General features: G+C 35.3%; 1 protein-coding gene across 1 annotated transcript; it reads right to left on the bottom strand.

The window, feature by feature from the left end:
* Positions 1-4,666: 4,666 nt before the first annotated feature.
* Positions 4,667-23,823, bottom strand: LOC117314737 (guanine nucleotide-binding protein subunit beta). The gene is made up of 9 exons (XM_033868825.1): positions 23,690-23,823; positions 21,614-21,696; positions 11,959-12,104; positions 11,544-11,607; positions 10,888-11,117; positions 10,437-10,566; positions 9,745-9,816; positions 8,375-8,591; positions 4,667-7,951 (listed from the first exon to the last, which is right to left on the bottom strand). Exons 2-9 carry the CDS (start codon positions 21,668-21,670, stop codon positions 7,845-7,847), a joined length of 1,023 nt encoding a protein of 340 aa, XP_033724716.1. The 5' UTR covers positions 21,671-21,696; positions 23,690-23,823; the 3' UTR covers positions 4,667-7,844.
* Positions 23,824-24,825: the final 1,002 nt, after the last annotated feature.

Genomic DNA, 24,825 nt, shown 5'->3' with positions numbered 1-24,825 from the left:
GCCCTCACAATCTGTCAGTTGTCAGTGTATGGTACAGCCCTCACAATCTCTTAGTTGTCAGTGTTTGGTACAGCCCTCACAATCTCTCAGTTGTCAGTGTATGGAACAACCCTCACAGTCTCCCAGTTGTCAGTGTATGGTGCAGTCCTCACAGTTTCCCAGTTGTCAGTGTATGGTACAGTCCTCAGTCTGTCAGTGTTTGGTACAACCCTCACAATATCTAAGTTGTCAGTGTATGGTACATCCCTCACAATCTGTCAGTTGTTAGTGTATGGTACAGCCCTCACAATATCTAAGTTGTCAGTGTTTGGTACAACCCTCACAATATCTCAGTTGTCAGTGTATGGTACAACCCTCACAATATCTCAGTTGTCAGTGTATGGTACAACCCTCACAGTCTCCTAGTTGCCAGTGTATGGTACAACCCTCACAATATCTCAGTTGTCAGTGTATGGTACAGCCCTCACAATATCTCAGTTGTCAGTGTATGGTACAACCCTCAGTCTCAGTTGTCAGTGTATGGTGCAGCCCTCACATACTCCCAGTTGTCAGTGTATGGTACAGCTGAGAGCTACAGTCCTTATAGCCCATTAGCTGTTGATACATGGTACAATCCTTTCGGTCCTTCGTTAGATAGTACATACAGTCAAGGTCTGTTACTATTTATAGTTCATGGACAAATCTCAACACATTAAATGTTGATAAATAATACGACCCGTATTACGTTCGCGAAACAAATGAACATGCATGTTGAAACTGTAAACGTCCTAAGTTAAATACATCGGGTCACAATGACTATTCGATCATATGCTGTACTTATATATGTACACGCAAACACTAATGGTTACAAGTTGATGACGATTTGCCAGGAAACAGGTACTTAACTCTTCAGCTATAGGCTAATCTGACAAGCGTGCTGTATAACTTAGTAAACGGGATGTTGACAGTCATCTACAGCCACACTGAACATATACGTATCTAATTCAGGGGAGTGGTGGTCAACTACAAACTCTGCCAAGTTTCATCGGTGGATCGCTGGGGTGTTTAATCAAATGGCAGTGTATTTTGCAAAGATAATTGATGCTTAAAAGCCAGATAGAAAAATACAATTAATTATGATGATTAATTCAACCAAATCTCAAAGAAATCGAATGAAAAAAATAGGAAAAGTTCTCCGGACCATATCTATATACTGAAATAATCAAAACACATCTTTTTTTTTGAAAAAAAAAATCAAAAAGAAAACAAAGAGTCTAATAAAAAGTCAAAAGTCCGCTCAGGAAAACACATTTATATATAATGCAGCATGGTGACGCTGGACGTCAAATAACAAAAGACACCTAACAATAGAAGATGCTATATAACGCTGTCAACTACGTCCGCCCACACCAAGATTTACGTTAAAGTAGGGACTTCCTCATACCCCGAGTTCAAGGGGTGAAGGTGAATGGTGAGTTTTCATTAATTTTGAAAGTCGCATCCTCTTTGGAAACCAGGTCACGTTAAAGGGATTTTCCACAGAATATTTTTCGTAATTATTTGTTGAAGATCCCTCAAAGAAAACCACATCGACTGATATATAGTAAGAGTAGGGGCTAATATTTTTTTCTATAAATACTAACCAGAAGCAGACGTCTGTGGCCAGGGTAACAAACTAAGTCATAGCATAAAAACTTGCAGTTGTTAAAATTGAAGATGGCTACCTGTCGGTTATCTGCAAATCACCTAATAAGAAGAAATAAGCTCATCAACAACACCTTAAACCCCTCTTAGAAAAACAGAAAAGAATGTGTGATCCGTGTATATATACTAAGTACCCAGAACATACCCAATCTATAGAGGACAATTTAAAAAGACCCAGTCAACCAAAAAGTAACCATCATGCGAGTAGTTCTAATCACATTTTGATGATCGCCGACCGCCCCTCGATCTAAAACTGTGCGAGAAGTATAAAACCTCTGTAAGCCACGGTCGTACCTTTGGGACACGCTAATATCAGGCTCGGATTTCATCAATAGTATTTAGCTTGAAATTGTCCACAGGAACCGAGGAGGAAATCTTAGGTAAGAACTTTCTATAAAATATGTAATGGGGAAAAATTACGGAATTTCGTAAGGATATTGATCATAATGAGGTACCAGGTAACGTGTCAAATATTTGTCCGTTTTCCGCATTTCCTTTCCATTAAGGGATTGTAGTAAACACGGTGGGCAGTACCGTTAAATATCATGGCAGAACAAGATAAACTGCAACATACAACTGTCTCGTCCTTGAAAATAGTGTAACACAAAATAAAGTAAATCTGGTAAAATATAAAGTAACAAGAACAATACAAAGTACAAGTTTGGACCAAGCGTTTCGGAAGACTATGCGTCTTAAATATTTCATCAACAGTGCAAACCATGTGAAATTTGCTAAAATTTGGGTAATATCACATCCTCAAACCGGCAACCGGAGTTATGTCAACGAAATCACCAGGTATTCTATATATGGCACAAGGAAATGGAAACATTACTAACGATAGCATTGATGTAGGCCATAAAATTTCCATATTATGGTCTTCATCACAAGGTATCCCTAAGGTCGAGTTGAAGTGTTTCTGTCTGCCGTCGTCATTTCTGTTCGTACACATTTTATCAAAACATATTAATATGCATACAATATACACAACTTGTATATCAATACACACCAGAAGATATATAATTGAAAGTATAAATATTTAAATATTATGCTCCAAAATGTCGATGATCAAATCGTTCAGGAGTGACAATATCACTTGCACACCTCTCGAAATAATCGATATCTACTACGGAAAACGTGATATTTGGAACAAGCCCATGAATTTAAAATCAACTGACGTGAACACTAACAATAGAGAAAATGAAAATTGTCACGTTGATCATGCAGGTAATTCGTAATTAGCTGCTCCTGTTGGATACGCTGTCAATAGATATGGAGCGTCTGTATAAGGGCCTTGTTTGTAAGTTCAAAATATTGTTTATGATCAATCGGTATAATAAATAGGTCTTGTTTACTTTAAAAAATCACATCAGTAACATAGTTAAATGTTACACATGCCAAAGTCTATATCGCCGTTTTGAAAATCTCTTTTCGAAAGTAGGTTTGGCGTTACAATAACCATTGGACACGTTCGTAATGTAAATCATGCTAACGATTTCATCCAAATTGTATCTCACAAAACAAGAGACAATGGCGTTCCTTAGTTTGTAATAGAGCAAGGCAATCTATTTTTAAAAGAATGCCTAACAGAACAGACGTTTTTAATGGAGGAAGTTCAAGACTGGTCAAAAGCTATTCTTAACCGAGGACACATGTTTTCCTTTCGTATATATTTCAAGCCATCAGTTCTACGATAAACCATAGGCACTTTTATCTGGTAATTAACACCAGAGTTAAAATTACCCTCGGTATATACTATATACAGAATGCATAAAGTATATATCGAGGATAATTTGTATATAGTATATATCGGATAATTTTAACTCTGGTGTTGATAACCAGATACAAGTGCCTATGGATGTACCTAGTGTTTAAGCCTATTCTACAAGTCAAACCAACGCAGTACCCAAGTTTGGATAGTGGGCAGTCTTCTGTGAGGCTCGATATCGATCTGAGAATCCAGCTAGACTTGCAACAGTTCACGGCAAGTCAATCAAGGAAGTGTGCGACGGACAATTCATGGTAAATCTTATTAGCCATCTAGGAGGATTGGGTTGATGATAACGACACTTCCCTGTCAACTTAAGGTCACCGATTAGCATGTAAACATGCTCATTTGATGTGAACATTTTCATTTATACAAACATGCTATTTTGCTTGTCAATTCATCAGCTTTCAATATATTTTGACTCTTCATGTCCATTTTTCTTTCAAAGTCTTCTAAAGGTGAAACACAGAATTTAATGTAGAAAATCAGATGCACCCCAGATACTGTCTATCGAAAGAAGTCGGTAAACGCATTCAATCATATTTAAGAGTATAATTACATTACTACATTCAATCATATTTAAGAGTATAATTATATTACTACCTCAAATTATGTTAATGAAACGACATTAAAACACAATGGAGCAAAATTCTAAGTGATTGGAAAAAGCATTATTTGCAAAATTTCATTATCATGTGATAAAAGGGATCTGAACTTGATCCTACTGAATCACATATAAGTCTGCTTAGAGTAGATTTTAAAAAGCTTGTTTTTTAAATATCACATTGATATTTCGTCAAATTTAATTGACCAAATTGGTGGGGTCACTAATAAGAAATTATTCTCCAAATATTTTAAGTTTAAGGACATGTGGGCATGGCCCCTCATTCCATTTTCATCCTGATATACACATGATATATCTTTAAAAGCCCAAGAAATGTAACCTTTGAAATATTGATCTCTTGTCACACCATGAATCTTCGGGATAGTCCAAATAACACCTAGATTATCTGAATATCGACATGGATGAATGTCAAATCTCAAAATAATGAAATACATGTAGCTGTATTTGAAAAACAAATAAATTACCTCTGTGACATATTGGGGAGAAAAACTGTCACATATAGGGAAAAAAAATACTAAAAGCATTCATCCATGTTTATTAAAACCCTAACACTTAACACTCGCCCATGCATCAATGAGAAGATAAACCGGATCATTAATGACAAAAAAGCTTTATTGACAAATGAAAAATACAGTTACACTGACACTGACAGATAATTTTCACAATATAATATTCATAATTAATGTGTAGGACTAGTTCAAATAGACACACTGATGCGGATGGTGAGATATATCTAGCACACATCACGTTTACACTAGGAGAAAGGGGCCTGCCTGTCCACCCCACACAACTGTCCAACGTCTGTACTGACCTAACTTATTCCAGTAATCTTCTCTTGTTAGACCTTGCTTTGTCAAAGTTGTTCAAATCTAAAGTCACCGGAAATATCAATTCCAACAAGTTTATTATTTGCTTTGATTTTCAACAGGACTACTTCCTGTAGAATGAATATTGACTACAGACAAGGAAGTCGGAGAACACTTGATTACTGGAGCAAGGCAACTGTCTCCACATTTTGTGTGGTGTGTCTACTTGTGGTCTTGGGAATGACAGGCATTGCCATCAGCTATTGAGAGTTTCTAGGCATTTTTCTTTTAAATAAATAAAAATTCTATTCACCATTACATAAAAAGGTCTTCCAAGGAATAGGTCATCCAAGGAACTTTCACAGTGAATAAGAAAAGACTGCATTTTTTTAGTAATGAGATTAGCTTGATTATTGATGGAAATTTGATCTGAAGTTTTGTACTCTGGTTCTGGATTTATTTTAGGAAAAAAACAACAAAACATTATATATAAAAACAAAATGAGATAAGACTCAAAAATTCACATCAACCTAAGCTCTCTATGTATAGTGTATATACTATGGAATCTTACATGAAATGAATTATCTTGAAGAGATGTGATGTTTGTATATGATTTCAGTAACTTTTGGTCTAGAGATTTGTTTTGTAAGAAGAAACATTTGGAAATCCTTAGGATGAAAGTATATATCTACATCTACGTTTCAACATGCATCAGTTCACACACATCTGTCACAAGAAAATAAAAGGTTACATTTGCACATGTTGCAATACAAACATTCAAGGGACTAAGATTGACCGACCTATTAATCTTGAAGACCAAAATCTGGGTTGTAAATAATCATACACAAGCATCAGACTGACCCATTGGGGTCAAGGGTCAAGATTGCTTTCGCTTCACCAGTTAATACACCATAAAATGCAAACACTCGCACAACCATTCATTCTCACTCATTTTCCATGCCGAGCTTAACATATATTACTATAGTGTATCAGGGTCCCGATACGGTTGAGTTACACAAAAGAGATATGCGTTTTCTCTCATTCATTTTTGCCATATTTGAAAAGACAACGCAACTCATAATAAAAAAAAAAAAAAAAATGGAAACAAGACACGCACCCAAATCCATAGGTGCAACATGCATATCCATAGAGTACAATTGAATATATCATACATTTCAGAACACATTTAATTTTTTAATGTTTTTTTTTTAGCCCCATATACTTTGTTGGCATGGTAGGTTTGTTAACATTTGCTCAAAATTACAGTTAAATCAGACCTCAGTTCAGAATGATTTCCTGTGAGGAATTGCTGAACATTTGGTTATACGAAACAGGCAAATATACAATCTGCATACATCGATTTACAAGGTTCCAAACAGTCTTCTTAAGTCCATTTTCAAAATAACGCAAATTTTGTTAAAATTGAAGTGCAAGCAAATTCAAGGACCTACAAACACGTACAAACAGTAAGCAAGGCCACATAGCTTTCATATCCGGTCCAAATACCTTACAGATGTTTTCTCTTCAACCCAATCGACTGTATGGAGATTTCATTTTTTTCCCTTTGTGACAGCAATGTTTTCATTAATTATTCCTTAATTCAGCTGTTTGATCTTTAACAGACAGCACTTCATTATAAAAGGCAGATTATTTAAATAAGGACAGCTTTGGATGTCACTGCTATATATGTACATCATCGTGTCAGACCATGTCAAAGCTGAGAAGTGAAAACATCAAGTTTTTATACAAAATGGGGAAGGAAAAGGAAATTTAGAAAAGAAACATTGACAGACTCATGTCTTTTGATGTTGATCTTTTCAATTTTCATTGCACTAAAACCTTCGAAATAGAAGACAATACTAGTTTATAATGAAATACATTCGTATCTACATAAACATAAATATCATGCATCAACAAGTTCATCATACATACATAAGGCCCACCCTACCCATATCACCTTCAAGTTATATTATCCAAGTTAAGAAGCTACAATTCCAATCCTTTCCAGAAGAAAAGAAATATCTTTACATTTGATTTCCGTATTATATAAACGAACACTTGAACAAAATTCTAATATACTTTGAATTAAAATATTTTCTTTTTTTGGGGGGAGAAATTTCTTGAGACTTCAACATTTATAGTAGAAAGCAATCATCATTTAGATGCAGTCTTCATAATCAATGAGCACTTGCATGATTGAACATGAAATGTTTTAAAACAAAATCACAATCATAATCCACATGTGTCTTAGCTGTTCCTCACTCGCAGTCACCTAAGCGCTAGAACGATCCAGGACATATGCAAGGTCGGGTTACATGTGGCGGGACATGTAGGCAGACCCTCTGTCACTGATCAGTTATAAGGGGGTGGAGATTTAGTGGGCCCATTTTTAGATGAAATGGTCCCCCTGCTGTAACACACAGACAAGGAATATATTGTAATAATTATTTATACACAAGATCTTTCTTCCAAGAAAGCCAATAGATGTCATGTGCTGTGATATATTCTGATGTATAGTTTTCTTTACCTAGTTTTGAAGGTAGTAGTTTTCCAGTTCTTTGAATTGACATTTGTTTGTGTAACAAATGCTTGTCCTCAGTTGCCGGTAAGAAAAGCCCACCAATAAATGCACATATACCATTTAACGGCACCTTTCTTGCACTTCGTGCCCTGTGGGCTCTTCACACCAAGTGTCAACTGTTCATAACACTTTCCACTTCAATTGATCCATCCCATAAAAATATCCATTATGTCCCGTGGAAAAGTTCACATCCACAATTTTTGTTTAATCAAAAAAAAAAAAAAAAATAACCACAAGTTTATTCTCGCAGCTGTTAAAACAATAGTTCCATAATGCGCGTGAATACATTGTTACTTTCCCCCATATAACACGGGCACATCAGTTTTAAGATATAAATAATAAGTCTTGTATATTTCCCCTCAGATGGGCTAACTAATACTTGGCTCAATTCCAGATCTTAAGAAAACTGTCCCAGGATCCCGTGGCGACGGCCATTCCATCCTCCGTGACACCCAAACAGCTCACACGGTTGTCATGACCTGCTAGCACTCCTGAACACAAAACCAAACAAGACGTTATATAAAAATACTTTTGTCTGTCTTCACTCTCATTAAACACCGAAACTGAGAAACTCATATTTAGACCTTAAATATATACTGTAAACATGGAAATTTATGCGAGGGAGATATTTACGCTAATTATGCGGATCCCTTTTGATCGCGAAAATTTCCCCACTTGTATTATTTTGAGCATACTCAAATACAAACGAAGTTGGGTCGATTGCGAAAATTACCCCCACACATATAGTTTACGTATCGAAATCGCGAAATTAACCACCCGCGAAAATAACCACCTTTACAGTAGAATACAAAATAAACATGGTACCTAATTTTGAGGTCCCTTCATGGGACCTAAATTCATAATGGAAGAGCACAAATATGATATTTAAACAGATGAGGCTGAACACAACTTACCAGCTCTATCTTGTTTTAGGACATCCCAAACATTGCAGTTGAAATCATCATAACCACCCAGGAGGAGACGACCTGACTTGGAGAAGGCCACAGACGTAATACCACAGATGATATTGTCGTGCGAGTACATGCCAATTTCTTGATCAGCACGAATGTCAAAAAGCCTGCATGTGGCATCATCAGACCCAGTTGCAAATGCGTAACCGTTCGGAAAATACTGAAAAACACAAAAGAGACAAAGATTTTATTTTCAAACACCAAAATATAACCAACCGCACAATCAAACAGCACAGTAAATGTTAAATTGGTATTTCAAGGAAATGTCAATGAAACTATACACTAATGAATGTTTTTGATACCAAAATACATTAAAATTATAATCTGCAAGATACTTTATTAATACAAAATGCACTTCTAAATGTGTTTCTCCTGAACGTGCAATCAAAGAAGACAAGGAAAGCTCAAAACCACAGCACATATTAAGCTTATGCATTTTAATATGACAACAAAAAAAATCTAACTCTTAGAAGTCTTTGTAGCTGGGTTGTTCCGTTTAGAGACACCTATAAGCCGCTATAAGTAGTCAATGAAGCAGAAACTGACCAATCTCAGAAGCACTTTCCAAATATGGCTGACAGCCACTCGCGTCCTAATGAGGGGCTATTCTTAGTCAAAAGCCTTAACAAGTGTTACTTGATATGTTTATAATTTTGATCCCCATTACTCGAGAGCACGATATTCTAGTGGTCACGCACATTCTTCCTTGTTGCCTTTTATACTAGTTATACAAATGATATCAGATAATTCAGAGGCTGCTATTTAAAGCAATTGGGATTAGTGATGTCATTAACTAGTATCAAATGTCAATAGGTAATAGGCACAGCTCAACTCAGGGTTACCAAGACAACTTTGTTTAATCAACAATTCACTGCGTTATTCAGTAAACACACCCATATCATATTACTGTATAAACTATAAATGCCTGTAATATTATCTATTGACAAGCTGTGTCGGGTATAATGAAATGACATCACACCGAAGTTTGTAATGTGATTGTACAATCTTGAAACTAGAGATACAGTGGTGATAAACTTTTAAGAATAACATGGAATATTTGCAAAATATTGGATTGTGTGGCAAAAGTGATCGAAGTTTGTTTCTATTTCACACAATATTGATGAAACTTGTCATAATTTGTTTAAGTTTGCTTGTTACAGGCTGTTCAGACTTGTTCCTCAAGACTCAAATGGAAACTGGCATATATATCTTATATCCAATTTCAACGGAATTGGCTACTTGTGCACATTGTACCTGACCTCATATATATCTGAAACTTGTACAAATTGTGTCACATTTCATAACATACTTACAGTGATTGCATTTATATCAGATTCGTGTCCTGAAAATGTTTGTTTGCACATTCCATCTCTGACATCCCATAACTGTGAACAGAGAGACATAAACATTACTACAAAATGGAAATCAAACATTCATAATAAGATACAAATGTTTTGGTATTAATTCATACAGTCAATAAAGACTAAATTCGAAAGACGAACTTGAAATTATTTAAACAATTCAGATTACATTGAAACTTTCTTAATTTAACCAACAAATTAGTACTTATTTTCATTAAAAGATAATTAGATATGAAGTAGGTCTCATGTTTTGAAGGTTCATTAACTTTTTTTCAAGATTTTGGTTTTGAAGAATATCCTATATATGAAATAAATCTCCTTTCCAGATTAATTATGCTCCCAATATTATGAACATTTCACATTCCAGAGGCATCACCAACAAAACTTTACCAATGTTAAAACTTATGAAGTCACAAGTTTAAGGTTTATCTAAGTCTTTAAAGAACTTCTAGATCTATTACAATCATAATTTACTCTTAGAAACATCACATTTGCTGAGGCACCCCATCAAACCAGTACTGATCTTAAAAGTTATGAAAGGTCAAGTAAACAATAGTTTTTTAAAGGTTTATTAAGATTTTTAAGGCTTTGAACGAAATTCAGGATCAATTTTGATATTAATTTACTCTTAATAGACATTATACCTTCGCTGAGGCATCACATGCCCCCGAGACAAATGACTTCATATCTGGTGCCAGAGACAGGCTCATGACATCACCAGTGTGGCCAGTAAAAGCTGTTGTCTGCTGACCTGTCTCTATATCCCATAATGCACTGTAAAGGAGAAAATCATCTTACTTCAAAGATTGTATCAGATCAGTTTGGATTAAACATTCTTCATCCTGTTACTATTGAAATATGAACATACTACTATTGTATATACATATATAAGCAATCACATTTTTATGTTTTTTACTTTAAGAAAACATAATAAACTAGGTCTTTACCAATTCCATAATGAACTAACGAAGTGCAATAAAATCTAACGAATGAATGAATATTTACACTTTCTTACAAAAACATCGCTCAGTAATTTTATCTTTGATGATTCCGAGACTTTATTATCAGAAACCTGAAAATGACATAGGTACGTACCATGACATGTCTCCGGAGCTTGTTACTATTTGGTTGTCGTCAAGGAAACGGCAACAAGACAGATAACCAGTGTGTCCAGGCAGCTCCCGACTGACCCTTACATTTCCTTCTCGTGTTTTTAAACTATAGATAGAACAGATGTTGTCGAGGCCTCCACATGCTACATAGCTACACGACGGAGCATAGGCACATGTCATTACCCAGCTAGATCTTAAAGGTATCGCATGTACCTGAAATAAAGAAAAGTAAATAAATAATCACATCACAGAATTATAGAGATCAATTCAATCTCAAATCTTATAACTATTTATTTTTATTTGTCCGAAAATTTGCATTACATACTAATTTTAAATCCCCACCCCCTCAACCAAAGAGGATAATCATATAATAGAAGTCTAGTTTTTGACCTTGACCCTGAATGGATTATGACCCCATGGTAGAATATACCTGTTGTATCAGAGCCCCTCCCTGACAATGACTTATGAATTTCCATACATTCCAAATACACAGATTTTTTTTCTACAAACAAAACTTTTTTCTGTATGTTACCATAAATGATACACATCACTGTCAAAGTGAGGTGTCGTTACACAATTTTTACAACAAACCATTTTTCAACAAGTGAAAATCTGACACAGTCTTATTACTACACTTACCTTATTTGTAGTATATCCATCCCATACAATTAATTTACCGTCTTGTGAAGCAGATACTAGATTTCTGTAAAACAAGAAAAATACCTATACTACCACTGATCATTCCTGTATAGACAAAACATCACACTTAGTTTTAGCTTTAAAAACCAAACATATATGTACATGTGTAAGTGATCTATAAATATCGCAATCTGAATATAGATTTCAAACGTTCACATCTGCTATCAATTGCTGATCTGTTTTGGCATTAACAGAATCTAAGCCTAAATACAAACTAAATTCTAATAAAATATTTCACTAACAAGCTAAATGACAGACCATACATTTATTCTTCATAATTATAACTGACAAAGATACTTTCTTTCCATTTGAAAATTAGTTTCTTTAGATTAGTCTCTGATAAGAAGATACATACGCAGAATCTGTTGCCCAGTGCATGGCATATATTTTGGCCAAGTGACCTCTAAGGGTACGCCTGGTGCGCATCTGTATTCGGCCAACAGGTTCGACGCCATAGGCAGCTTGGCTGAGAGTTGTATCAGCAGCAGCTTTCCTTGCCTCCTATAACAACAAAGACAATTCAATTTTACTTTTCAACATTTATAAGGTAATCAATCATCAGTAAATACTGGCAATGCATTAACTTTTCACATAAAGAAATAATTTCATGCAATAAAACAAAGTCATCAAATGCTGCCCTGGTCATTTGTCTGAAGGTGATAGTGTACATACTGTATTAGTCATTGAAACGTATTAACATTTATTGATTGTATTATGAAAATCCTTACATAAGTCATCAAGTTTATTAAATATGTATCAGAATTCAAACAGATAATAAATTTCAGTCCTAACATTCATATAGAAAGGTATAATGTGCACTTCAAATACTCTAGTCAAAACACACTTACTATCATGCTCCAAGGACTATAGTACAGGTAATTGTCAAAACTGTCCAACTATTAATTCATGACTATCAGTAAATGCTAAGTCGTTGGTCTTCACTATAGGAGGGTGAACACTGGCTAATTAGCTTGTAGTAATCCTAAAAGGGCCAACATATAGACTTTACTCAAACTAGGGAGTGGCATATTGCAGGTCAGTGAAAAAGCATTTGTTAACTTTTCTACTCGACTGCAGCAGACATGAGTGGGCTTATTCCCAACAACTACCACACATAGTCGATAGTCCTCGCTTACAAGGGCAATACTGCAAATAGTCAGCAGTATTGACGATCAGAAGGGTTCCACTGTGAAGTCAACAGTCCTAACTAAGCAAAGCTATGATATCATGAATAAAGGAAAGCTACAATATCATGAACTGGAGGATATTGTGAAGTTCAGTGTAAATTACGAACAGAATCTCTGGTAAAATGGATACAAGGAAGTGAGGAAATATCTTGATCGCAAAGTTGATAATGGACAAATTAATATATGCCATATTATATAGATGTATCTGAAATATCAGACTATACTAAACTACCTCGGCTACCATGGAGGAGCCTTGCTGGTAAAATTGATTTTTCATGAAAATTCTGCTGACATCAACATATACAGCTGTACCTTAGTCATTGCTGGTTTCATCCATGAATCAGAATGTGTGGCACACATCTTTTTATAAAAAAATTTCTTGTAACCAACATATACAGAAGCAATAGTTTAATGGTGATTTTTCACTTGCCTACAGACAGGTATGCACCAGTAGCAGGTATATCTATTCTGTAGGCACAAGGTTAAATTATTGAACATGAAATTTTTTGTTCTCCTATAGCTATGTTCTTTGCTTATGGAAGAGAAATTAATCAGGATTAACTAATTTATGTTGATTGGTGACAATAACAAAGTACTGGTAATACCAAACAATCATTCCAGATAAGGAAGATATTTGATTGGTCCACTTGAACTTTAATCATTTTCTGGAAACCAAATTTCGAGTAAATTGAGTGACCTTGACATTTGGCATTCTCACTCAAAAGAAATCCCAAGTAAACACCCACAATTACATCACATACATGTGTAAAGTTGAAGCCTGATTGGTCCATTTGAACTGGATTATATAGTGACAGCGACCTTAAGCTTGATCTTTGACTTTTTGGCCTGTAAAGATCCCTAGCAAACTCTGTTGGTGTGGAAGCTGAGTGTGAAGTTAAAATAATCTGAGGTTGCATTGGTCAGTCCACTTGAGTTATTGTCCATTCACGATGGTGTGGACAAAGATCCTATGGACTACAGCATTATAACATCCCCTTTCAATCTTCAATTCGGGATGAGAATTTATAAGTAAGCAATGCAACATTTAACATTTCAGAGTTCTTTGAATTCATCATCAACACCTTCTCTTAATTAAAAAAAAATTCAAACGTTCAATTCATATATATTGCACACAAATAAATTGCAGCTTCTTACTGGACAATTAGACATGTAAATTGCTTAGGCAAATGCTTCTGATTATGGAGTTTACAACAGGTGGTTAGCAGGTTCTAGTAACATAAACTGTTAATTCTCAATAAAATATCTGATTCACTGTTCATAAAATCCAGACTTGTTACCATCAACTATATCCTACAGAGTCAAATGATAGTACAGGCGTCACATATAAATCTTTCTTTTTTAATCTATAAATAACAACCATACTGAAAACAAGCTTGGCTATGAAATTATTTTGCATCTGAAACACTGGCTGGTTGTAATGGGTGGGAAACAGCCTGTATGTAGCCACAAAAGGCACCTGCTACACTGAGCTGTGTGAGCCAACACAGATCCCCAGTCTAAGGGCTATTTATTGATCTCTCTCGGAACAGGCTGCTGGCTGGCTGCCAACTCAGGCACACACATACAACAGATCAACTATTGCTTGTTGTTGACCAAACCCATTGTCTGGCATATAAATGTGTGAATTTAGAATAGCATGTAATAATTGGTTCGATCACAGTACATCACTGCCATAAATTATTGTGTAATTTTACCACATAGATGGATTGATTTAATCTTCCTGTTCTAGCTACATCATCCAGACATGAAGAGTATATACCATTATAAGGCTACTAGCTATAGCCCTGCATTGATTATAGTTAATGAACACTTACTCACCCTTGCAGATTCAGTTTGTCAGAACTAACAGTGTTCATAGAACATTTCAAAGTGGAAACAATCTAATTTATTATTTTTGCATAAATAATTCAAAATCCAGGCATATTAAAGTGCGATAAAGATTTTCAATACATCTCATTATTATGTAAAACACATCCTGCAATCCAACAAGTTTGTGAATACATAAATTCAACCAGACTTGGCTTGTTACCCGATTGTGATTGACTGACTTAACCAATAAAACGTTTGGGTATAAACACTTTTACTCAAATGTAGGGATGGACTTACTGCAGGACGATTGAACAGCATTTGTATGGATTTTTTTTTTAACTAAACTACAATAGACAGATTGCCTTATTACCAGACATGAGCTTATTGCTTGATAAACACATTAATGAAGAATAAGGCTTCATCACCCAAGACGTTACCAGACAAATGGACAATTTGAATTAAAAGGATATGGGATTTGATATTTCACAATTCCAAAATATTTATCATAATTATTATAGTGTAGTTCTGTAATATAGTTACAGCAATATTACTTCATTTCTTGTCTAATTCAGTAGAAAATATTTATCATATTCTAATTCAGTAGAAAACATGTCAAGAATATTATTCCAAGTGAAGTCCATATGCTTCAGAAGAAGTAATAAAGTTCCTTTTCAATTACTAATTAAGTCTTGAATGAGGAATGGGATGATGTGGACACATAACGGAATCCAAAATCTGCATTAAATACAGCCAGATGTACTTACATGTCACACCTCAAAGCAGATAAGTTTCAGTAATTACTCTTACAGGAATTAATCAATGAAAGTAGAGTATTTATGTTAAGTACAACATCGTGACATGCTTCGGGGCATGTATTGATCCATACATAGCTATCCTCGTCAAGTTGTCGTGTGCATTGCATTTAAATTGTTCTGCGAAAAAAAACGGACTACTATTTTTGTTGGTTGTCCTGAACATAATTATTTCAGAAATACAATTTGTAAGCTGAAGAATTTCACTAATCTAGCTTTTATCTTGCTCCATTTGTTGCCATTTAAAAACTGTATGTACGCATGCATATACATGTAATAGTCATAACCTGCTGGTAATATATCTAACAAGTGCCCTAAAACATCTTTTACAATCCTACAGCTTGTGCAAAAGACAAAACTAGATATGAGAGCCAATACACATCCCCCAGTCCTTGAACAGTGGTACAAATGCTGAGAAACATTCTAGACCTCAAATTGCTATCTATATATCTACCAGTATTTTCTTTACAACATTCCAACAACATGGCTTTTTTCAAACAGGAATTTAAGGCATTGTTAAACATGAACTATTCCTCCTAAGCTGATTATTCTATTGGGGTAGTAAACAATATGGCCACTGTATCTATTTCCCAATTAGTGGTAATCCACAGGTTGCTGGAGGGCCGATATCTCTGATCACTTGGGTGAACGCATGCTCAACAGACAGTGTATTTACCACTAAGGCACCCAAGAGAAATTGAATTACAGCTATTTCTAGATACAGCCAGGAGAGCATGGCCATAAAGCAGATTAAAAATATGTTGAAGGAGGAGAGAAATCTATAAATAGCGATAATGGAGAGGTGAATCATCATTGTGTGTACAGTGATGAGAGCAGACCTCCTCACCACTAGTAAACTGTGTGTGTGAACACAAAACCTGTCCTCATCATCTAGCTTCTGATTCACCACTTGAACTTTGTTCCTGGCAGTTTAGTGTAAGTCTGTCTAGTTGTCCTGTTCTGGGGTCCATTCCCCACAGTATTCCTAACATAAAAGATCAAGACTAGCAGTCATGTTCTGGGTCCTGTACCCGGTGGAATTTCTTACACAACACACCAGCTGTCCTGTTCTGGGCAGTATTTATACCTTACAGACTAGCTGTCCTGTTCTGGGCAGTATTTCTAACTTACAGACTAGCTGTCCTGTTCTGGGCAGTATTTATACCTTACAGACTAGCTGTACTGTTCTGGGCAGTATTTATACCTTACAGACTAGCTGTCCTGTTCTGGGTAGTATTTATACCTTACAGACTAGCTGTCCTGTTCTGGACAGTATTTATACCTTACAGACTAGCTGTCCTGTTCGAGGCAGTATTTATAGCTTAAAAGGACAACTATTGAATTATTGGTAATCCTATAACAAGCCCCAAATAAATTACATGTACTTTAGGATATCAAGGATGTTTGTTATATTTCCATTTAATTGCAACAGACTGAGTGAACTTATTATCAGAGATGAGCTTTATTTAAGCTTATTGCAGGAAAACATGATTGAACTGACTAGCGAGTACACCGAGGTATCATGATGCACAATATTTGTAGAGACAGACAAAATTTGTACCATAGAATAACATATTTATAGTATATTTCAGTAACATCTGAATTTTTGGTTCAACTAAATGAACATTTGTATATATATATATATATCTTTAGCTAATCTACTAAACAGGTGGGAGTGGGGATACATGTACTCAATTCATGGTTTTATAATTCATCATTCCAATTTGTCATTATCATGTTATTTGCTTCAAACATTTCTATCATAAGAATGCTATCTTGATGCAATGCCCCCCTCCCCCTGGAAAATAGGGGTCTTATTTTATGTATATATTGCATGTCATGATGTATACAATTTTTGATATTAATACATTATTCAGTAGATGTATACATAATTATTTACTGTTCAATATTCATTCTGTTATTGTATGGGTGTTTCACATAACTAATTTCAAGGATCACATATCCCAATACATTGATACTGAACAATAAATTGTTTCTTCCAACAGTTTGATATTTAAATTGTTGGGTGATTTGATTCTGTATGGTTTTGTGACCTACAATTAAATAACAGCGGTTGATTGTTCCCATACTGAATATATTAAATCAAAGTAGGTTAAGTTTTTCATTTAGATCACAACCTTGATATACACAACATTTTAAAGCTTTAGAATTCACCAATTATTGAAGTTATATATTCAAAACTTCCATGGCTGAATAGGAAATGGCTGTCGCCCCCTGCATCCCCAAGCATGCATATATCTCTCGACACAAAGCTATGGCCACTGATAGCTGAACTTGGAACATAAAACCACACAAACATTCTAACTTCTTTTATTTAAGACTTCTCAACACAATTGATTTTACCTACACCACCAACAATAGGCCTGTGTTTCTTGAGGAGAACAATCTTACATGCCTAACATCAATAGACAGTTGACCTATATGTGTAATCTACTAAACTCTTGAGGTACACTAGTTCATCATCTACACAGTCTCGGCTGTGCTAACCAGATGCCTCTACACCCACTTTACAGCCCGCCAATTTTATAGTTTTGTGTACAGGAGTATATGCTACTGTAACAAGCAATGAACATAAATGATGTTATAAAGAGTTAACTATAGAATCAGCAGAAGAAATATGTTCAAAAATCTCCTGCTGATGAGAATGAGATAAAACTGAAAGATTTATACAGCTATTTATAATAGAACTAGCACCTGACAATTACTCGGTCAACCTTGTTATCTCAAAGTCAATGGGGCCATGAAAAAAGACAGATATATCCGAAGTATAGGAGGTTAACTCTCTGGGAGTATTTTTAATGTCAATACTAAATGTTTAATTAAGCAGTGTCTTCCTGGTACATCAATAAACATGAAAATAGGAAGAAAATTAAATTCATTAGTTCATTATTAATAGAGTGCATTTCAATCTAGTTATCAGAGTCTGAAATAACCCAGTTTGGTTGTTTACAACTAACTTATCTTCTTTTAGAGGTGTTGCCAGTTTTGTTTACATTGGCTTTTCATAATCAACACCGACTTTAGGACGACTTTTTGTCACATATTGGAAGGTGTATTCAATATTAGGGTAGGAAATTTTAAAGAGAATACTGCAAATTTTCAAAATTGACTTGTGAAAGAATTTAACTCGGAATGGAGCCCAACATTAGCTCCAAAAGGCAGTAACTAATTTGTTTCATATTCCAAGTGTTATTCATTATTGCTGTGGCTAGAATGAATTTCTGCCTCTGGGGTACCAAATTTTAACACCCGACCCTTAACGGGTACCTCGTCATATTTGGCATGTACACAAGTCTTAATTGTCAGAGGCGGCGAGATAATAAAATCAACTGTTTTTCAACTATACTAGTTTGTTGGTGATGATGCTGTATTCTTTTCCCTGCAATTAATCAACTGCATGTAATTGAAAAACTATGTATTAATATAGCTTTGAAGTTTACAGTAATGTTGGCGTCAAGAAACTGATCACACATACAATGTTGACTGGGCATGCGCAGCAGATAAAATAAAATAATCTCATTCAGACAGCTTCTTGTGTTATGAATACATTGAGAAAGCCGACATGAACAAATGTTCAAAAAGTGAAATTGACCGTAAGAAATCAAAATCATAACAATATGTTGCATTTGAACAAGTTTAAGAGAAGTTGATAAAGCATATCTCTGGTGAGTGAAAACAGAATAAATGACACAGGAGGATAATAGAGTGTTTCCTATATTAAAGAGCACCTGTTAGTGTGTTAACATTTTTGAACCCGCCCTCTTGTGAAACCTGACCCATGTTTGGGTACTCGAAACAGTCCTAGAAATTATAATAGAAACTTGAGTAACAGTATGGTTTTTTAAGTGATTTTAAAACATTTAATGAGGATTAAATCCTCATAACAATTCCCAATGATCTACTAGCATGTCTGAACAGAATTCAAAGGTCAAAATAAAATGCTTTTAAATGCGACTATGGTTTAAATCAGTCATTAATATGTCAAGCACATGACAAGCCATCAAGCAAATGCAGCATGTGCATTAAGCAGCGATTGTGATTACAATTCTATATAAACTTTTGCATGTAAACCTATATGTATCAAAGGCTATGTATACATGAATATGAATTGTAAAATGGGCTGTCTGGGACAAAACATTGAGATGTGTTTTCCAAGATGGCAGCCATCTAGGATTTCAAACAGACACAAACAAATGTGTTTTTCAAGACGGCAGCCATCTTGGATGACACACACAAAAAAAAAAACACTTGGTCACAACCACATCAGATTCATTTTGAGTAAATCTAAATCAAGCTTAAATCGTACTGATGAAACTTGAGAACATGCGACTTATCCAACCATCAGACACCTGTTTCCAATGTGATCATCACAAATCATTATCAGCCTCTATTTAGCATTTTCATGCTCACCTCAACTGACACTTATGAAGTGTGAGAGTATATATATAGGTACACTAACCTGACGATACTGACTTGTAATCATGTTAAATCATATCCTGGGATATGCTACTAGTCAGTGGTTTCAATTCTAATACACTGTTTCAAAATTTTCTTCTGGTTTATGTAAATTACCTTTAACAGATATTTCTTTCAAAAATGCCTGAAGGTAATTCCTTATTTTGGTTTGCTATGAAAGTATTTTCCCACTAAATTGTGGGTTAAAAGGCTTACAGTATATTAGGGCCATAACCCTGTTGTCTGTTCGGTTTATCAACTGCCCCCTACCCCACCCACGGCCGGCTAATCATTTTGAGGCGGGGTCTTCTTGTAGAATCTGGTGACTACTAACTGAACAACATACAATAGACATATTGCATGCCATCCATAGCAGTTAGAGTAAAGTGCCCAAGGACACAACCACAACAGTAGTACAGACAGGCACATTTCGCAGCTTTCTGAGAAACAAACAAACACAGGTAGGGAACATCAAGCCACCCACTTCTGTTCTGCATCTAAAGTTGCATGGTCATAGCTCTAACCCCAGATATTAAGGCCCCCTCAACTGAGGTTATATGGCCCACCCTCTAACAGACTGGGCTTATTGCAGCCCCTAACCTGAGGGTACATTGCCAGCGCTCTAACCGATTGAGCTATAAAAAACCTGTATATAACAGAGCTATAAAAAACCTGTATATAACAGAGTATGAAACTCTTATCAATTTCTTATGACTATTTCTTCACACTGATCACAAATATGAAGAAGTTTTTTTTTTTTTAAATTAACACATAAAGAATTATCTTTGTAACATCAGTGTACAATTTCTTTTGTTTTCTCTGTTCCATTGTGGGATCTCTATTCAACCAGCTTCTAACATCTGATCCATCTGTCATGGTCTTGTGTACTGTAACACGGTATACATGTATACATCTCCAACAGGAAGGAAAGAAAACAAAACAATGATAATCATAAAACAACAGTTGTTATGACACAAAGCAAGCAGATGATGACATTTATTAGCATTCTGTAAACCAATGACTTTCTTTGACAGCATGCACATATGATGAAGACGGACAACATCTATTTCTACTTGGATAAAATCATCCCCACCCTGTCCTGAACCCAAATGCTTCTTATTGTTTCCCATGGTGGTATATATCATACAGGTCATCCAGTTGACCCTTGATTTTTAGCAATTTCAGAAGTCAAATCACTATTCACATGTAAATCACATACTTCTGTTGGCAATACATACCCCAGTCTATATAGAGGTGGAGATGTGAGCGTTTCAAACTACTTTTTCTCAAAACATTTTTATTTTGTGTTTCAAACTTCTGTTGTAATAGTAGCTTCATTTTGGACTTACTTGGTTTTTCATGGCTTATAATGACCAAGTTCCCAACTGAAATTACTGTAAGATATATAACAAAGCCCAATTACCCAAAAATGTGCGGTTTACTTACTTCCCAGTCACCAATTTCCTTCCCAAGTAAGACTAAGGAGGCCCATTTCAAATAAACCAAAAAAGCCTTTACACTCATGCCCCAAGACCATTCTATGTACACAATGGTTTGATCATTGTGCGTCTCCTCAGCAGAATCCAACAAATGTAGATCTACACTCAACTGGTACAAGGTCAAAGAAAGACACACCAGAACTGGCTAAACAGGCAGAATACACACACACACAGGTTATATGGACTATTGTATGCTGTTTACTTACCCTGATTTGATTTTTTAACTGTTCAGTTTCCTGTCGTAGCTGTTCTAGTTCCGACATGATTATTTTTTAAAAAAGAAAAAAATCTGAAATGTAAAAGAATAAGATACATTAATGTTGTTTCACAAACGTTACATTTAACATGTTTATTACATAATAATTATAATATCACCGAAACATATTACAAGGATCTGTCTGTGACAAGTTGAAGATTCCCCGATTCAGTTTTTTGGGGACGTGTTGAATATATTGTAAAATGTTAATTTTCAACTTTGAAGCCTGTGGAAATAACATCAGGGGTAAAATTCATGCAGCAAGAATGTTACATGTCAACAAAAGGGATAGGCCTACAGCTTACAATGCAAAGAGATACCTGGATTCACTTAATGTGGTCTTTTACACTCAACTCGACCAGCGACTACCAAAATCTGATCAGGTGTAACATGAAACTAAAGCAATAAGTAGGGGTTTCCAGATATGACATCCAAATGTTTTATAACTGGATGGATGTACCAACATATTACACAGCAGTTTCAACATACATGTACCTCTACTTAATTTAATCTAGATGTAACTTAAATCCACTACATTCTTGTTCTAGCCCTGACAATGTTGTCTGAATGATTCCTCTGCCAATTCGCAACAAGCATGTATTCCTCTGAAATATAAATTACCCCAGAAGGCTAAACTGCCCTCCTGTTGTGTCCTTTAAATCCTCATAGAGACTGCCATGATGATCAGAAAAAATGTGTGCATTTTGTACTGAATAAATTTGTTCGATCGGAGACACATGTGGACAAATGGAAACTCTTATTTGGTGCCAATTTTGGTGTACAGATATAATAAAGTCAATATAATTTGGATTGTCATTATAACAGTTCAAGCACGAGATTTCGGGATTAAGACTTTCATATTTCCCCGTGCCATGGATGAGATTTGTCATTTTACCCGAGTCATATACACAACAGTAACAGCAGATAACACATATTCTTTTTGATGTAAATGGAGGGTGACAGGGTCATAATAAACAGAAATACAGTAATTCTCATAGAGGCTGCGATTTTTTAAAATGTAAAACCTGGTTGAAAAAAAGAATTCATGAATATTAAGCATATAAATGCAAATTAACATAGAACCAAATGGGGAAAATTACATAAAGATGATGAGACATTGGCACATTATGATCAATGTAGATGGGATACATGTAGATTAAAATTGGTTCGCCATTTCCTTCATTTTCGTCACAACTTTCTGATGCTATCTAGTTAATATTTAATCAATTGCTGGATATCATGAGACTTACACACAACACGCATTTCTTCACAAAGGCCTCGGAGCCAGACCAACCTAATCAATTATGATCAATATTTCAGCTCGTGTATTTAGCTGTTTTCCCAAATGCCCTAATTCATCAGTGATCATTTACATCCAGATGAATCTGTCACACGGAAGATGTAATCCTGTTTTTCAAACCACACCCATAATAGTACAGGATTCTCATGATGGCAACACGAAATATTACAAACCCTGGCCAATATGGATTTCATATGTAATTATGCAGAATTTATGCATGATCGCCATCTTTGAAAATGGCTGCTTTCACAAAATTCATGCTCAGCCACCGTCTGCATCTTAGCATCCTCAGAATATTTTTCCAAACATAACGGGAATCCATAAACGACTGCATATTTTGTTGCTGTAATTGATTATAAAGATAATTCAACGTTTATTGCAACAAAGTTGTCAAAAAGATACATTGTACTGTGAGGTAAACAAAGTACAATATTGAATGGGCCATTCAAACCGTAGTACAACGATGTAGAAATAGGGTTACCATCCAATTCCTTCGTTATTTTACATGCAATCGGCGATACGCATCAATCGAGGACTTGTTTCACGTCGATGAAATATAAAATAGGACATGGGTCTGGGTGTACACAACGTAAACACTGATCTGACAGACGGAAATGGCGCTGAGCTAACAGCTCGTCTATTGTTTGGTAGACAGCTAAATCGGCGAATTTCCCAAACGATTAATTCCATACATATGCCGATTATATCTTACGTGATAATACTTACATCAATATATAAAAAGGGGGTCCGAAAACTCCCACTATTCGGTCATACAGGCTCCCGAAATCACAGTTCTCTGGCCGGCATTAATCAGTTTCCCTTTTCCTGTGATGGGGTGCGGTCTCCCTGAATCAGTATGAGAAACCCCGTAGACTGTGATAGTTAACGTCAGTACGCATGCGTATGTCATTCTCTGACGACATCCTCATTAGCATTTCAGCCGGGTTGTGAAAACGGCTGCGAACACGTACTTATTAGTGTACGTCGTGTCAGGTAGGAATTTGCAAATATAGATAACTTTATTCGTTTTAGTAAAATGACTTTTATGCTTCCAAGTCCTACATGGAAAGCAAAAACTGTCACAATTGACAGACAGCAATAATTATCTGGAAGGTGCTCCAAGGGAGACAACCCTAATAAAAACTGGCTGCTTATGTATTCAGAGGCTGAGGCGACGGAAAGGCTACAAGAAGCTATCAACCACGAAGTGTTATTTTATATCAGCGAGCATGGAACTAATCATGAATATATTCACATATATATTTATTTCCATTGTTTAATTTGTTACAGCAGTTATAATACATGACTACGAAATGGAACAATCAATGTATTTATAGTAATTAAAATAAGCAATTCAAAGCCAGGTTGATGGAGGAATTTTATTGGTTGCATAAGTTCGTGTACATACAGTGAAAACTCCCGTTACAGTTTACAATATTACCAAAACGGAAATTCTGAGCGACCATTCGTGTTTTAATTCATTTAGATGAGGCAGCATTCAATAGGTTTATAGAATTATCTACAAGGTTATGTAAATTTGGTAGATTTAATGTAAACAGATTTAGCTTCATCTCCAGGGAATACGATAATTCAATCATACAAATTGTCATTTGTGAAGCATTGACAGATTTTTTTTTATATATTTTAGTTCAAATAATCTTATTGCACAAGTAGTAGTGTCCGTATGTACGAAATCTATTCGACTCGCATCATTAATACATTTAATATATTCATTATAGGTTATAATCAAGAACTTCGAAGAATTAAGGATGGACAGACATTGTACCTCTCAACTACGATGTAGATTGCAATGTGCGTTCGTAGATATGTCAAATCCAAGTATTTTACATTTTGAATCCCTA

This window comes from Pecten maximus, chromosome 16 (genome assembly GCF_902652985.1).
Source record: "Pecten maximus chromosome 16, xPecMax1.1, whole genome shotgun sequence".
Classification (NCBI taxonomy): Eukaryota; Metazoa; Mollusca; class Bivalvia; order Pectinida; family Pectinidae; genus Pecten; species Pecten maximus.
This window is presented reverse-complemented; position numbering and strand designations above follow the sequence as displayed.

Bases quoted from the DNA above. Each gene is read 5' to 3' on its own strand.
- LOC117314737 (XM_033868825.1), bottom strand. From the start codon at position 21,670: ATGTCGGAACTAGAACAGCTACGACAGGAAACTGAACAGTTAAAAAAT. The intron at 11,118-11,543 runs GTAAGTGTAGTA...TCTTTATTTCAG, and splicing joins ATGGATATACTACAAATAAG to GTACATGCGATACCTTTAAG. The intron at 7,952-8,374 runs GTAAGTTGTGTT...TTTTGTGTTCAG, and splicing joins CCTAAAACAAGATAGAGCTG to GAGTGCTAGCAGGTCATGAC.